The sequence below is a fragment of the Magnolia sinica genome, chromosome 8 (assembly GCF_029962835.1).
Source record: "Magnolia sinica isolate HGM2019 chromosome 8, MsV1, whole genome shotgun sequence".
NCBI lineage: Eukaryota > Viridiplantae > Streptophyta > Magnoliopsida > Magnoliales > Magnoliaceae > Magnolia > Magnolia sinica.
Genome location: NC_080580.1, coordinates 78,531,057 through 78,546,287, shown reverse-complemented (window position 1 = coordinate 78,546,287; position 15,231 = coordinate 78,531,057). Strand labels below are relative to the sequence as shown.

Genomic DNA, 15,231 nt, shown 5'->3' with positions numbered 1-15,231 from the left:
TAAGTTGAACTAGTCCAAACTGATTGGGGTTCTAATGTGATTCCTTCACACATGCACATGCCCACACCTGCCCACCTTCACGTGTACACCTGCCTGTGCATGCGCAAACACATGGAGGCATGCCTCACGCATGCCTGCATGAGCCTGCCCGCACTCTCTCACTCACACATGTAGACACACACAAACACACACACCCACACCCCCAACACAGACCCCTGCTCCCACATGCACACCAAGTTGCTGAACCTGAAATCCCAGTTTGACAGATCTTTAATGCACCTTTCCAGGGTAAAGCTCGCAGCGACATGACAGTTGAGGAAAGGATTGAGGCAGCGGATAGAAGGAAGGCGGAAGGGAATGCTTATTTCAAGGACGAAAAGCTGGAGGAGGCTATGCAACAGTATGAAATGGTTACTGACTTCTGATTTCCTCTGACTCCTGTATTTTGGAGTTACATGATGTGACTGCTTTTCGTGTGCACTGGAAGTGGTGCTGATGTTTCTTTTCTCTGTGTCAGGCTGTAGCATACATGGGAGATGATTTCATGTTCCAGTTGTTTGGGAAATATAGGGACATGGCATTGGCTGTGAAGAACCCGTGTCACCTCAACATGGCAGCCTGTTTCATAAAGCTCGAGCGCTATGAAGAAGCCATTGCTCAATGCAGCATTGTATGTCTATGCATGATTTCTCAAATTGTTTTTTCTCATGCCAAGACACTTTGTTAGAACACAACCATCACCAATGACCTGACGATATGGGAAGTACATAACAGGCCATTCATTAGAAGAGAAAAAAAAAAACATGCATTTATTTTTAGCCACATAGTACAACTGAATTGGCAAAATTGTTACTGTTCTTTTGAGATGATCAGTATGACCCTAGACAATTGCCAATGGTTTGGTCATCACCATTCTTCTCTTAATTTCTGGTTATCATTATTAATTTATTATACAACCAGATTGGAAACAGATCTGGAAACAGGATTTTATATATATATATATATATATATATATATATATATATTATAACGTCTTGCACCTCGGCAAATGTATAGTTTGATGATGCACGGCATCTGGTACATGTGACCATAGCTTGGTAATCCAGACCATTGCTGACAAGAGAACATTTAATATGTACCCTTATTTTCTCTCTTAACGGTCTATTTCAGCATCATCAATCACCATTGCCTTATCCCAACTAATTGTGCTCAGCCACACAAATCCTTTTCCATCATTCCACTCTATCAAGGACCGAATGCCCTAGCATGATTTTGGAATGTCATATTGTTCGGATTCATGTTGGAAGCTATGCCATAAGTTTGATGCCAACTGCCAACCTGACGCAAGCCTCCTTAATCCGGCCATGGAACCAACAATGAGAGCACAAACTCCCACGGCCACAATGTAATTGGCTATTACCTAGGATGGTTAGAGTCAAGCATATCTAATAGTCTATTACGTTGGTTGATTACAATCAGCGAGTTTCTTAACGGTCTATTTACAGAGCATTTGCAATTTGGGACAGTACAATTTTAGTTACAGTGGAATTAGTATTCCTTTCACTTAATCAGACTGGACAATGGGCTTTCAGGTTTTATCAGAGGACGAGAATAACGTCAAGGCATTATTCAGACGAGGGAAAGCTAGAGCAGAGCTCGGCCAGACGGATGCTGCAAGGGAGGACTTCCAGAAAGCAAGAAAGTTTGCACCTGAAGACAAGGCGATTGCGAAGGAGCTGCGTATGATTGCTGAACATGACAAGGCCGTTTATCAGAAGCAAAAGGAGATTTACAAGGGAATTTTTGGACCAAGGCCTGAACCCAAGCCCAAGCGATTGAATTGGCTCGTCCTCATTTGGCAATGGCTGGTATCTCTAGTGCTTGGCCTCTTCAAGCTCAAAAGGAACAAAGCGGACTGACTTTTGGTACTGTAAGGTAGAGGCTATCCTTTTAATTCTATTTGTTGGCTACTGGTCGAAACAAGGTTTTAACCATATGCACAGAGACAGTTTCTGACATGATACAGCCTGTATTGTTCCCCCCTCCCCACCACACACACACACCCACACACCCTGCTTATCTGGAGGCGCCAATGCGTATATGATACAGCCGCATCATATCGGATATTTGTAACCATGGATCAAAGGGCTAATGATCTTCCAAGTTGGAAAAATTTTGGGTCATCCCCCATCCATCATGAATCCAATCGATCAACAGTCTAGATCACCACAGCATGGGTCTTGCGTGCATGAACTGGCACATAGGACAATATTCACATTTTGATGCATCGGGACCCTTTAATTTCTTGCCCAGGATTCTCTCTCTCTCAGTACAAGGAAACACTCGCATTTCTAAAACAGCCCCTGAGCATTCCATAATTTCAGACTGAAAAAATACTGTTAGGGCCTGTTTGGTAGTTGTTCTTGAAAAAAAAATAAAATTTGAAGCAAAGTTCCATGAAAAATAATTTGCAAACTGACTTCCAGCAATCTAATTTTATATGCGCATGCTGTTTGATGACATCTATTTTATTGATTTTTCTTATAGAGTTGTTTGATGTCATTGTTGAGAAAAATGAATTTAGAATAATGGATTATTAATATAAATTACTCTTACAACGTTAATCTGATCTCTTTTCTCTTGACCATTCGTTTAAAAAAATGATAACAGAAAATGGACCCCACTTCCTGTACAATCCAAATCTACGAATAGACTATTACAATCAATGTGCCCATTTTCTTTTCTGGCTATTGATTGGATGGCTAAAATCATCCAAAGGGGGATGTGCAACCAAAGGTGGGGCCTACCTTTGATGTCCAGAATGGTGCGGGGAACCCTGCCTATTTCTCATTGCAACTGGGCATTGTTGCGTCATGTTGCTGCCAGTGTAGCACGTTGCTTATGGGGAACACCCAAGCATGAGTTTGGAATGTAATATTGTTTGGATTCATGATGAAAGTGGCACATAGACTACTACATAGGTTGATTACAATCAAGTGCTATTTAATAACACCCAGATCCATAGCTCAACTGGCAGACTGAGTGGAGATGCCTCGTTTCAACACTTGAGGTCTTGGTATCTATCCCTAGTGGGGGTGGCTAACATGGAGTGTGTGTACTGACATGGGTGTACTAATAAGCTAACCCAAAAAATAATAAATAAATAAATAATAAAAATCAAGTGCTATTTAATATTCTATCACATTGTTGATCACCTATATTGTTTGGATTCATGATGAAAGTGGTACATAGACTACTATATAGGTTGATTACAATCAAGTGCTATTTAATAATCTATCACATTGTTGATCACAATCAACAAGTTAAAGCAAGACATTGTTTCTGAAAGCCAAACTTGCAATGCTCTCATTTTACTCAAAAAGGGAAAAACCATTATCTGTTGTCCTTGTTCTGCTGCCTCAATGATACCATGGTGCATCCACCTTTCTTTTCTTCTTCTTTTTTTTTTTTAAAAAATAAAAAATAATAATAATAATAAATGCAGTTTTGCTATTTCCTTAAGCCCTATTTGGGTGCCACTTGAAAATGTGTTCATGTCATCTTAGTTATTTGTAAATATGTAGTAAGAGACCATACTTTTTTGGGTGAGTGGCCTTCACCGTGGGTTTGCTCCCTATAGGTGTGGGTTCGATTCCCCTCCTTGGCATTACCATGGTTGCAGGTGATTGCGTGTATCCGCAGGGATTAGTCTCACTTCAAAAGAGGTGGGGACACCCTGTGTCTTCAAAAATAATATGGATAATCTACAAATCCCCAATACATAATCTATACCATATATAATGTGAGCAGCTGTTGGAGATTTTTGCCCATGCAATTATTCGTAGTGAGGAGATTTCAGAAAGAAAAGGGATATAGCCCTTCCACCAAATTGAGGGCATGCTTGTCATTTCACTTTGTCCATTTTAGTAGCTTGCACCCACCTCTTCTTTTCATGGAAGACGCATTATTAGGGCGCTCGTGCGGCAAAGGCTCTGTGGGGGCTCACTCTGTGTGTGGGTGTCTGTGTGCTTGTGCATGTTTGCATGGGTGTGTGTGGTTCATCCGTGTGAGTGGGAGTGTCTGCATGCAACTGCTTATAGCGTCACCCTTTTCCTCTCCCCTAACTGTCCCTCTCTCCCCTTGACTTTCTCCTTGTGTGTTGCATGTCCCACACCCCTTTGTTACAATTAACTGAAATGAGATGAACTCATTTTCAAATGGCACCCAACATGCTCTTAAATGTTTTCACTTCATTTTAGGATAAGAAAAAATGGTGGCAGGGCAAAGGGAAGATTCATTTACACAAGTGCCCTTGTTCATTTGGGATATGTCAACTTACCTTATGCTTGTGAACATTCCAAGTGCAATAATACCATCCACAAAACAGCTGTCAATTACGGATCACTTATATTCATTAACAAATCTTTTACATGTATAATTCTTTCAAATAATTTTAAAATAGACTGAACTGTTGTCATGTATTGGCAGGGGAAGCATTTGAGGTCCTTTTCATGCTTTTGGTGAGAAAGAAAGATTGCTCTCGAAAATGCAGTCTCTCAGCTATTGCGCATGGTAAAGGTTGGACATATTCCTTTACTTTTTTCATTACTCTTGTAACAAATCTATTTATTATGATTAGTCTATATTTAATGTGATCTTTTGTCCGTCTCCAAATAAAAACGCGTCTTGAGGTTTAGATTGATAGCAAGATTGTGCAGAAACCTATCGATTATGCTGTTTTTGTGTATCCTTTTCATTTCATAAGCACTTTCTTTTATAAATCAACATTTAAGAAGTGGTGCGCTCCAGTGGTACCGGTACCACCGTGATGTGTTCGCACCATCCAACCAGTCCATCAGATGTCGTCATCATCAGCATCATCCAAACCTTATCCCAACTAATTGGGGGTTGGCTACTTGAATCCTTTAATGCCATCCCACTCTATCAGGGGTCATAACTTCTGTTAGACTATAGGCCATGAAGTCTTTTCTCACTACCTTCATCCACGTCCTTTCCACCCTCCCCTGCTCCCGTACTCCGTCAAGTCAGTATGACTTGAATCAAAATCATTTGAGTCAAGAATTTCAATTAAAAAGAGAAGTTGCAGGTGGATTTGAACTCAAACATCAACCAAGCTTCGGATGCTTGTTGTTGTGATCTACAATATTCAATATGGGCACGTGCCAATGCAATACACATGTCAATTGGTGACCCCCAGATAAGTGTGGGCTATGCTCGATTTTTGGGGCAGGACATCTGGTGGTTTATTTATTTATTTCTGAAAGATATATCTTAAGAGTGGGCTTTACCCATGGATGGCTCCGAATCCTATAAAAATGCTCGACCTAAACATGAATGGACACCGTTGACTTGTCATTTTCATTAAGTGTGGCCAACATTAGATCATCCTTGTGGGTCCCAACACGACATAGTCACACGTGCGAGCTGCCTGTCAGGTAGGGGAGGAGGGCCCCTTCATCCAATCCTAGCAAACCATTGGGTTTCCCAGATTAGGTAGATGGAATGAAATTGGAGCGTCGGTGATGAATGTAACCCCATAGCAAAAGAGAAGATTATCGGTAAGAATGTCATGGATTTGTTTTATATAAAAACTAGTGGGTATGGCGCATGCAACCCTGGTGGAAAGGGGAAGGAAGAGTGAAAGATTGATAGTGGCAGGACGCGGATTGCGTACAGAGTAAACTCTGTGGGGTCCACCATGATTTACATATTTTATCCATTCCATCCATCCATTTTAAAAGATAATTTAAGGGCTCTAGACCAAAAACGAAGTATATCCATGTCTCAAGTGGACCTCACCACGGAAACATTGTGAATTGAAATTATACCGTTGAAAATTTCTTGGGGGCCACAGAAGTTTTGGATCAATCTTTGTACAACACGTGGTGCAAAGATAAGGCTAATCCAATCATCAGGTCAGTTACACGGCGGTTATCCAGTGTTTTCGATGGTGTGGCCCACTTGATGAGTGGATTGATCTTTTTTATTCTTTTCGCACTTGGTATTCTTCAAAGCAGGCTTATCAACCTTCCAATCCAAGTGAAATGTTATAGCTGCAGATAATCCTACTCGTGGATGATGGGGAACGGATTTTGGCAACTAGCAAAGTATAGCCCAGAATGCAGATCAGCGGCCAGGTGGAGAGCCCAGAATCAGGGTGGCCGTTCATTGGATGGTGGTTTACCATGATCGCACCCTGAAAATTGACGGCGTGGATGAAAATGAAGGATCACACATGTGGCCCACTTGAACACTGATAGACATTTATTTTGGGCCAGACATTTTACAGGTGAGGCCACTTGGTGAATGGCCCCATTTCCATGTGTGCCATGCTGGCATATGTCCACCAACGAGGAGAAAAGAAACAGGAATGCTACTATTAGCTGATTAGGCTGTTGATTTGGTGGGTCACCACATGAATATCCCATATCCTTGAAGCAAGGTGATTGGTCTATCGTAGCCATCCAATCAATGGCCAGTCCAAGGGCAACCCACAAAAATCACAACAATGCATGTGGGCTTGTCTGAATACCATCATGTAAAATGCGCGCTCTCTCTCTCTCTCTCTCTCTCTCTCTCTTTATTTTTATTTTTAATATTTTAATTTTTTTTATTAAATCTTTTTAGTACACCCCACTGTCAGTTCACACTTTCACCGTTAGCCACCCCACTAGGGATCGATATCAAGACCTCAGTGTTGAGAACTTGAAATGATGTATCTTTCACTCAGTCTGCCACTTGAGCTATGGATCAGTGCCAAGGAAAAAAAATGCTCCTTTGCTCATTGATCCAAACCATCCAATCAATGGGTTGCCTCTTGGATTGAGAGTCTCCCAAGAACTGGGACCCACCAAAGTAAGATCACCTACTTTCAGGGACACGGATTAGATACTGACATGTTGAGTAGCGAGACTCGCTACTGAAGTGACGTCACCAAGTTATGTGGGACCCACCATAATGTATGTGTTGTATCCACACCATCCATCCACTTGGAGAGATCATTTTAAGGCATGATACAAAGAATGAGTCAGATCAAAAATATGGAGTGGACACGACCACAGAAAACAGTGGGAAAAGTGACGCCCACCACCGTTGAAACCTTCCAAAGGTCCACTATGATGTTTATCCGAGATCCAATCGTGGTCATAAGTTAAGAAAGACATGAAAGAAGGGAAAACACAAATTTCAGCTTGATCGAAAACTTTTGTGGCCCTTAGAAATTTTTAATGGTGGGTGTTACTCTCTCCACTGTTTTCTTTGGTGGGGTCCTTTCGAGCTTTGGATCTGACTCATTCTTTGGCTCATGCCCTAAATCGATATCTTCAAATGGATGGACGGTGTGGATACAACACATACATCATGGTGGGTCCCACAGAACTTGGTGACGTCACTTCAGTAGCGAGTCTCGCTACTCAACCTGTCAGTAGCTAATCCGCGTCCTACTTTGCTGCACCTTGCATTTTTGTGGTGAAAATCGGCCATGGGATCATTCCACAATTAAAGAATTTTTTTAAAATTTTTAATTTTTTTCTAATCAACCTGGACAAAACCATTAGATGGGCCATCACACGTATAGTGCACATCCAACCATCAAATGGACATGGCAGGCAATCCAAGAGGTGATCCACTGGTCATTTTTGTACTGGACCGTAATAATCAACAACGCCTCTTGTATGCAGCACATACAACAAACGAGCTCCTCGGGCCAACTATGTTGTGTGTGTGACATCCACTCCGTCCATCAGGTGTGTCCCTAGATGTTAGGCAATGGGCCGAGCAACTCAGGTGATCCAAATAGTGGAGTGGATATGAATCATAGGTTTGTGTGTGGGACCCACCATAATTCGTGTATTCCATGCAAAACTCGTTCATCAGGTACGCCTTAAATAAATGTCCACTTCTTATTCACGGACACTTGTTTGTTATAATTGGACCATTGGCTATTTTTCATTTTTAAGCGTCAGATAAATGCTCACCAATCAGATAGTGAGATGATCAAACGAACATAGTAGTTTTCACCCTTCTTTTGGGTATGTTGATGTCCATCTAAACTAAGACCCACACACAAAAAAAAATAAAAATTGATAACCATGAAACACTTCCAAATTCATGTGGTGGCCTATGTGATGGTTGGATGGACATATTTTTGAGGCCTCCACATATTATGATGGATCTCACCTAATGCATGGTTTGAATGTTGTGCGCACACCCGATGGGCCCATACGCTGGGTTTGAACCAAACCCAGCATGGCCCTAGCATAACAATCCCAATGCAATAACAAAAATGGTTGAGCCGGCTTGACCTTGAATGCTGTGCGCACACCCGGTACCGGTGGGCCCATACACTAGGTTTGGACCAAGCCCAGCATAGGGCCAGCATAGCAGGCCCACTGTAATCACAAAATTGGTTGAACCAGCTTGACCTGGCCCAACATTTGATCCCATGGTTCATGGTGTGCATTGAACTAAGTACCTTTTCACCGTTGGTTATGGAGAGTTAAAGAGGCATTCATAGAATGAGATACTATGGTGTATGTTGTTTGTAGATGACATGTTTCGATTTATGCAGTAAAGAAATGTGTAAACATAAAACGAGATTTATGGAGATGTGCTTTAGAAATTAAAAAATTAAAATTAGTCAAATTAAAACAAAGTATATGGAGTGCCATTTTATTAATAATAGGAGCCAGAATGAAAAATTAATAAAGACTACTGTTAACTGATTAATAAGAAAAGGTCAGGTCAGGACTTTGCATTTCGTTAGATTGAATGACAACGGACACAACTAAAAATCCAACTTCTAACTCCAAACCGAGCAAGAAATGAGGTCGGGCTCGGTATCTCACGAGCAAGTCGGAAGATCCATTGATCAACAGATCGAGCGAGAAATGGGATCGAGCTCAATATCTCGTCAATAGGTTGGAAGATCCACTGATCTGCCCAACATCGAAAGAAGCTCAACCACTCCCTAAAGGAGTCAGGTCAGCATAATTTCAAGTCGGCACAACCCACCTTCTATTAGTCCCGACTTGATCCCAACTGCATCTATCCAAGATCATAGCCAAAAATCTAGGAAGTCGGCTGTAATACGGGTTTGCCCAAGAACCTAGCCGACAATGTAGGGAGATCCTCACGACTTATGTAGGATCCGAATCCTACTACAACACATCCCTGCTAAACAGGGAAATCTTCCCTACACCACCGACTCTCCTCACCTATAAATGAGAGTTCCTCCAATGGTGAGAGGTACACACAATTCTGAGCGTAAAACCCTAGTTTCGTTTAGACCTAGATTCCTTAGCATGACTTTGGCATCGGAGGGTCCCCTACTCCAACCAGGGTCTCATTTGTCCGTTCATTGTGCAGGCATTCAAAGGTCCAAGAAAGACTAACCAGGTGTTTTTTTTTTTTTTTTTTTTTTTGTATCAGCATCTAGTAACTAAAAAGTTTATGAAAATGACTACTTTCAATATCTTAGATTGTTAATTCATGAGAGTGGAGAGATTGAGAAGGTTGTTGCTCATAAAATTCAAGCAAGGCAAAAGTAGACGTATGCATCTAAAGTTTGATGCAATCATCATCTACCAGCCAAACTAAAGGGGGGTATAAAATCACTATAAGATCTACCATGCTTTATGAGACAAAAATGTTAAGTAGTTAAGGACAATTTCTCCATAGAATGAATGTAGTTAAAATGAAGATGTTGAGATGGAAGAATGGTAAGACAAGCAAGGAACACATTCAAGGAAATTTAGGAGTAGCATCAATAGGCATCAATAGGTAACAAGATGAAGGAAAATAGATTTAGATGGTTTAATCATGTGAAAAGGAGACCAAGATTTGACCAATTAGAAAAAATGAGTTGGTACAAATTGAAAATTCTAACATAATAAGGCGAAGACCTAAAAGGAAGTGGGAGAATGTAAAATGCGAAGACTCGACGACTATAATCTAATTGAAATTATGGCCCTTGATCGAGTGGAATGACATTAAGGGATTCATGTAGTAGATCCTAATTGGTTAGGATAAGGCTTAGATGATAATACTGTGACTCTAGTTGATGTGATGAATAGTAATAACTCACTTAGAAATTATTTAAAAATTGCGTTTGTGGAATATAGTTAATTAAAATCAGGAATGAAATATTACACTTAGGATATTTATTAGATGGTTCAAAATAAAAATATCCAATGATCTTATTTCAATATATAAGTTTCCATTAATAAAAGATAAGGAACAAATATAATTTTGGTAATTTGAGTTGATGTATTCTTCTTCTTCTTCTTCTTCTTCTTCTTCTTCTACTTTTCCTTTTTTTTAAAAAATTTTTAAACACATACACACACACCTCACACACTCACGCCATAGTGGGATTTCACCACCTATGGATACTCGAACCCTTGACCGGGTGTTGAAACTCCTGAGAGTCTACCACCCAAGCAAGAGTAAGGATCCGAGTTGATGTATTCTATAAGTGAAATTTGTGATTGCTCGTGTATTAACCATCATATTCTGCTAGAGTATCAAAATAGTCATCCAACCCCATTACAAATCTCTCCATTCAGCAATCTTCATCTTCTATGTTGTCATTTTCAACCATATGACATGGATTACGTCCAACAGGATGAAAGGTTAGTGTCATTTAACTAATCTTATTTTGAGACATTGGTTTATTAACAACAGGTGTCACAATTTAGACAGTTAAATTTGAGTTGATTTTTTCCATATGTATACTTTCTGAGTGCTTGGAGATCAGGCATTGTACTCTAACATAATATCGAATAACTCCTCCGATACATATACTCCTCTCCCTCCATCCAATGTCATTCTTCAACCATGTCTGAAAATCCTCACTCAGTGGTTTCGTTGACCCCTGCTAGAGTATAAGATACTATTTATAGCTACTTAAATAGATTCATATACTTTTTATCACGATATCTACAATTCTCTATAAATCTCACACCTCTTTTATATAATCATATATCCCCATTAATATCACACCTCTTTTGTATAATCATATATATCATTGTCAATGAAATAAACTATAACAATATAATCGTATATATTATTGTCAATGAAATAAACAAGTTACAGTTCAACCTAAAGAGACTAAATCTAAAGAGACTAAATGGGTCCTTACTCTTGCCTGGGTCGGCTGGTAGACTCTCAGGAGTTTCAACTCCCGGTCAAGGGTTCGAGTACCCATAGGTGGTGAAATTCCACCAGCGTGAGTGTGTGGGGTGTGTGTGCGTGTGCAAAAAAAAAAAAAAAAAAACCTAAAGAGACTAAATGTGGGGGTGGCTAACAGTGAAGTGTCAACTGACAGTGGGGTGTACTATCAAGCTAACAAAAAAAAAACTAAAGAGACTAAATGCGGAAATGATAACCTGAAAATTTGATTGTTTGCAAGTTACTCGTACACTTTTATCTCACCGAGTAAACTTTGTTGAGCCCACTGTGAATGTATGTTGTTTATCCACACCGTCCATCTGTTTTTCCAGCTCATTTTAGGGTTTACCCTAAACTTGAAGCATATTCAAATCTCAAGAGGACCACACCATAGGATACAGTGGGAATAAAAATTTCCACCACTGAAACCTTCCTAGGGCCCACAGTGATGTTTATTTGTCATCCAACCTGTTTATAAGATCACGCATAGATGGATGAAGGGAAAACAAAAATATCAGCTTGATTCAAAAATTTTGTAGACCCCAAGAAATTTTCAATGGTAGACATTCAATTCACACGTACGGTTTCCTGCAGTGTGGTCCACTTGAGATTTATTGTGAGACCCGACCCGAGTTCGCATGTGTGTGTGTGTGTGTGAGTATGCATTCCGTCCATCTTGATCCCGCGGTCCTACCGGTCGAATCCCGGCGACCCGTGACCCTTGGATAGTGTTTGCGGTCATCCGTGAGCCCAGTCATGAAGACCTGACTCGGATCGAGTTGAGACCTATACCATTGTGACCGCATCGTCGTTGCGATTCCAACGACGTGTCTTGTGCATTCATCCGACTTATAGATCAAAAGTTGTGAGCATTTCATCATGTGGCCCACTTTTTGTACAAAAGCATATGGACCACTCTCAGGCACAAGTTCCCATGCACACCACCCACACACACTATAATTCCCATGGAATAAACACTACCCATCCTAAACACTACCCACACCTAACCTACCCTAGCAAGCATTGTTTGTATCACCATAGGTTATGACTCCCCTACAACCTTCCCTTCCTCTCTCTCCTCCTTCATTCTCTCATTTTCCTGTTCCATGGAAGAATTTCCAGCCCTCCCTCTCCCAATTTCCAGCAACTTCCCCTTCCTTTCTTCCTCCATCTAGCCACCACAAATTCATCTTGACCATTGAACCTTTAAGCTTGGAGCTTGGAGTACCTAGTGTTGGTGGTAGCTTGAAGATTCAAGGTGGGTGATTATAATTGTTGATCTTATTTTCTACCCTTTGATCTTTTTTTCTTTCTAGATGGATCATATGGGACCCACTAATCCATGGTGGGGATCCCATTTGATCCCATGGATGTGGCCCTTTGGCCCATCCTACATGCATGTCATGATCCATGATGGGGCCATTCTCCATGGACCCCATCATGATGTATTTTATAATCCACTCCATCCTAAGGTCATCTAGACCCTAAGGATCATGTTGGGTGGCATCCCAACCATCCATAACAATTATATATCATGCATGTAGTGATTTTATGTTGCATGTAAAATCAATGTAGTTGTATGGGTATGATTCACTCTTGGGAGGGCCCACTAGTAACGGGGCCCTACCCCCATGGCCGGATTACTCTCTTTCCTTCTTTTCTTTCTCTGATGTATGGATGATAGTGTGTGTGTGGCCCATTTATAGTGGGCCTTGGATGTCCCAAAATAAATAAAAATAAAAATCCAGCAAGGTGGGATGCTCTTATCACCTAACTCCATGATCATCGGACACCTTAATCAAATGCATGCAAGTGTCCTAGTTCTAGTATGTGATCTGGACTTATGTGGGGCCCACTGAGGAAGGCCACACACCCTTTTTATGGCTGGGATTATTGAGATATAAGTTGATGTGTCCAGCCATGTATTGCTGTCCAAAAACTTGGACTGTTGCATGGATTGTCATGTTCAATCTTTGGCATGGATTTTTGGATCATGATTGTCATTATTTTCTTTATAAGTATGAAGTGTAATGAGAAGGTGTGGACCCCACCATGAGGTGTGATGGGTCATACCTCAGATGGTCCATGATATGGTACCCAAAAAGGAGGCCCATAGGGGTGGGCGGTCCACCTTGTTGGGCTGTCCAACTCACATGTATGGAGGGAAAACATACACTTTAGCTTGGTTTCTCTGAAGGATGGGCCACTTTTATGGACCCCACCTTACTTTATTTTATGAAGAAAATACTAAACCTCCATTTTTCCCCTCTTGGATGAAGGTTGGGCCCACCTTATTGGGTAAACAATGCATGGACAGCAACATCCCTTCCTGGACAGATTGAAATTCCTAATTTAATTAAAATATTTATGAGTATCCAAAAATCATAAAATTTTATAGAAAGGTGGTTCACTTATGGTAGGACCCACCTACAAAATTTTGGGGCCAATGGACACCTGTACACACCATGGTGGTGGCTGGACTGGCCCATTACAATACGGTGTCCAGATCAGTCCGATTTTTAGGACAGATTGATTTCTTTAAATAAATTAAAATATTTATATATGTCTAAAAATTCTAAAATTTTGTGGAGATATGTGCCACCCATTCTAGGACCCACTTACCAAATTTCAGGGCCAATGGACCTCTGTGTACACCGTGGCAAGGGCCGGACTAGCCCACCACGTTGGGACGTCCAGGTCAGTCCGATTTTCTGGACAGTCTATTTTATTTAAATAAATTAAAATATTTATAAGTGTCCAAAAATCTTGAAATTTTGTGGGGGTGTAGGTCACCTATGGAAGTATCACTTTGTAAAATTTTAGATCCAAAATACATTTGAGTTGCCCGTGGTATGGCTGGAAGTGGTCTGCTAGGCAGGGACGCCCAGGCTGGGGCATCTAGCCTGCTTCATGGGCCCACCTCGATGTGTTGAATGTCCCACCACCCATCCATGTAGGGTCCTTAGGGGATTGATCATACTTGCCCCCTTTTTATTCAATTAGAACACATTAGGTGGATTTTTGGACCATATACCCCAGGCCCATAGGACTGCCTACACATGGGACATCCCTGCCTTAGGCTACTGCTAGGCTTGCATTCTAACAGTCTGACCCATTTCATATATGTATTGTGTATCCTCTCTCATCTGGTGGGGCCCACAATGATGTGTGTGAGCCATCCAGAATTAATTATACAAAAAAAATACTTCTAATGCTGAACTCCAACCAACCCAGAAATTTGGGTGGGCTGGAATTTGGCATTGAGCCCAATAACTGTTGCCTATAGATGTTCTTTGGGGCAATATGGCCCACTAGATTTGAGGAGGATTTATGTCAGTATCTTATCATCTTAATTTTTATTTTTTTTGGGCTTAATTAGTGTATGATTAAAGGCCCATCCCAAATAGGATTCTTCTTGGGCTAGTCTCTTAGTTAAGTAAGGGCCTTATAGCCTTGGTTGGGTTGGAACTTTTGATAGGCCCATTGAACCCTTGGGTCCTATATTTACCATATCATTGTGATGGGCCTTATGGGCTAAATACTCAAGTAGTTGGGCCCTTGTTTGCCCACTATAAATAATCCATACTTGGGCCGAGATGTGAGGCCCAACTTACATGTGTTAAAAAATTTAAGAATTTTCCATATGTTGGGATAATGGGCTGCCCATTAGGCCTACCACAATGAATGAACCTATGACCCTTATGGTTGGGCCCTAACCTTGCTTAAGGGCCCACCAGGTTGCCTTTGTTTTTGGGCTTAGTGTATGGCCCACTAGGCCATGGGTTGATTGTGCCTTGGACCTTTCTTTGCATATATAGTAGGCTACCTTTTGGGACCCAGTTGAGGTTGGATGTCCTCCTTGGTGGCCCTAAGGTAGGCCCATAGAGGCCCTTATAGGTGGTTAAAGGCCCACCTTGGGCCTGGCTAGGACTGTTCCTCCTTAGGATTTTGACTCTCTTAGTTTGTGGGTCATCCCAAAGTACTGGGCTCCCACTAGAGGACTTCTCTTCTTCTTAGAATACCTGTCGATGTGCCTAGGTC

General features: G+C 41.1%; 1 protein-coding gene across 10 annotated transcripts in view; it reads left to right on the top strand.

Annotated features, from left to right (window-relative positions):
- Window positions 1-4,704, top strand: part of LOC131253480 (peptidyl-prolyl cis-trans isomerase FKBP42) — a 91,079-nt gene extending 86,375 nt beyond the window's left edge. For all 10 annotated transcript variants that reach the window (XM_058254495.1, XM_058254491.1, XM_058254494.1 and 7 more), the window contains 4 exons: window positions 288-410; window positions 518-670; window positions 1,593-1,935; window positions 4,489-4,704. In XM_058254495.1, the coding sequence (XP_058110478.1) occupies window positions 288-410; window positions 518-670; window positions 1,593-1,919 (603 nt within the window). In that variant the 3' untranslated portion in view covers window positions 1,920-1,935; window positions 4,489-4,704. The remainder of the gene's footprint in view (window positions 1-287; window positions 411-517; window positions 671-1,592; window positions 1,936-4,488) is intronic.
- The last annotated feature ends 10,527 nt before the right edge of the window (window positions 4,705-15,231 follow it).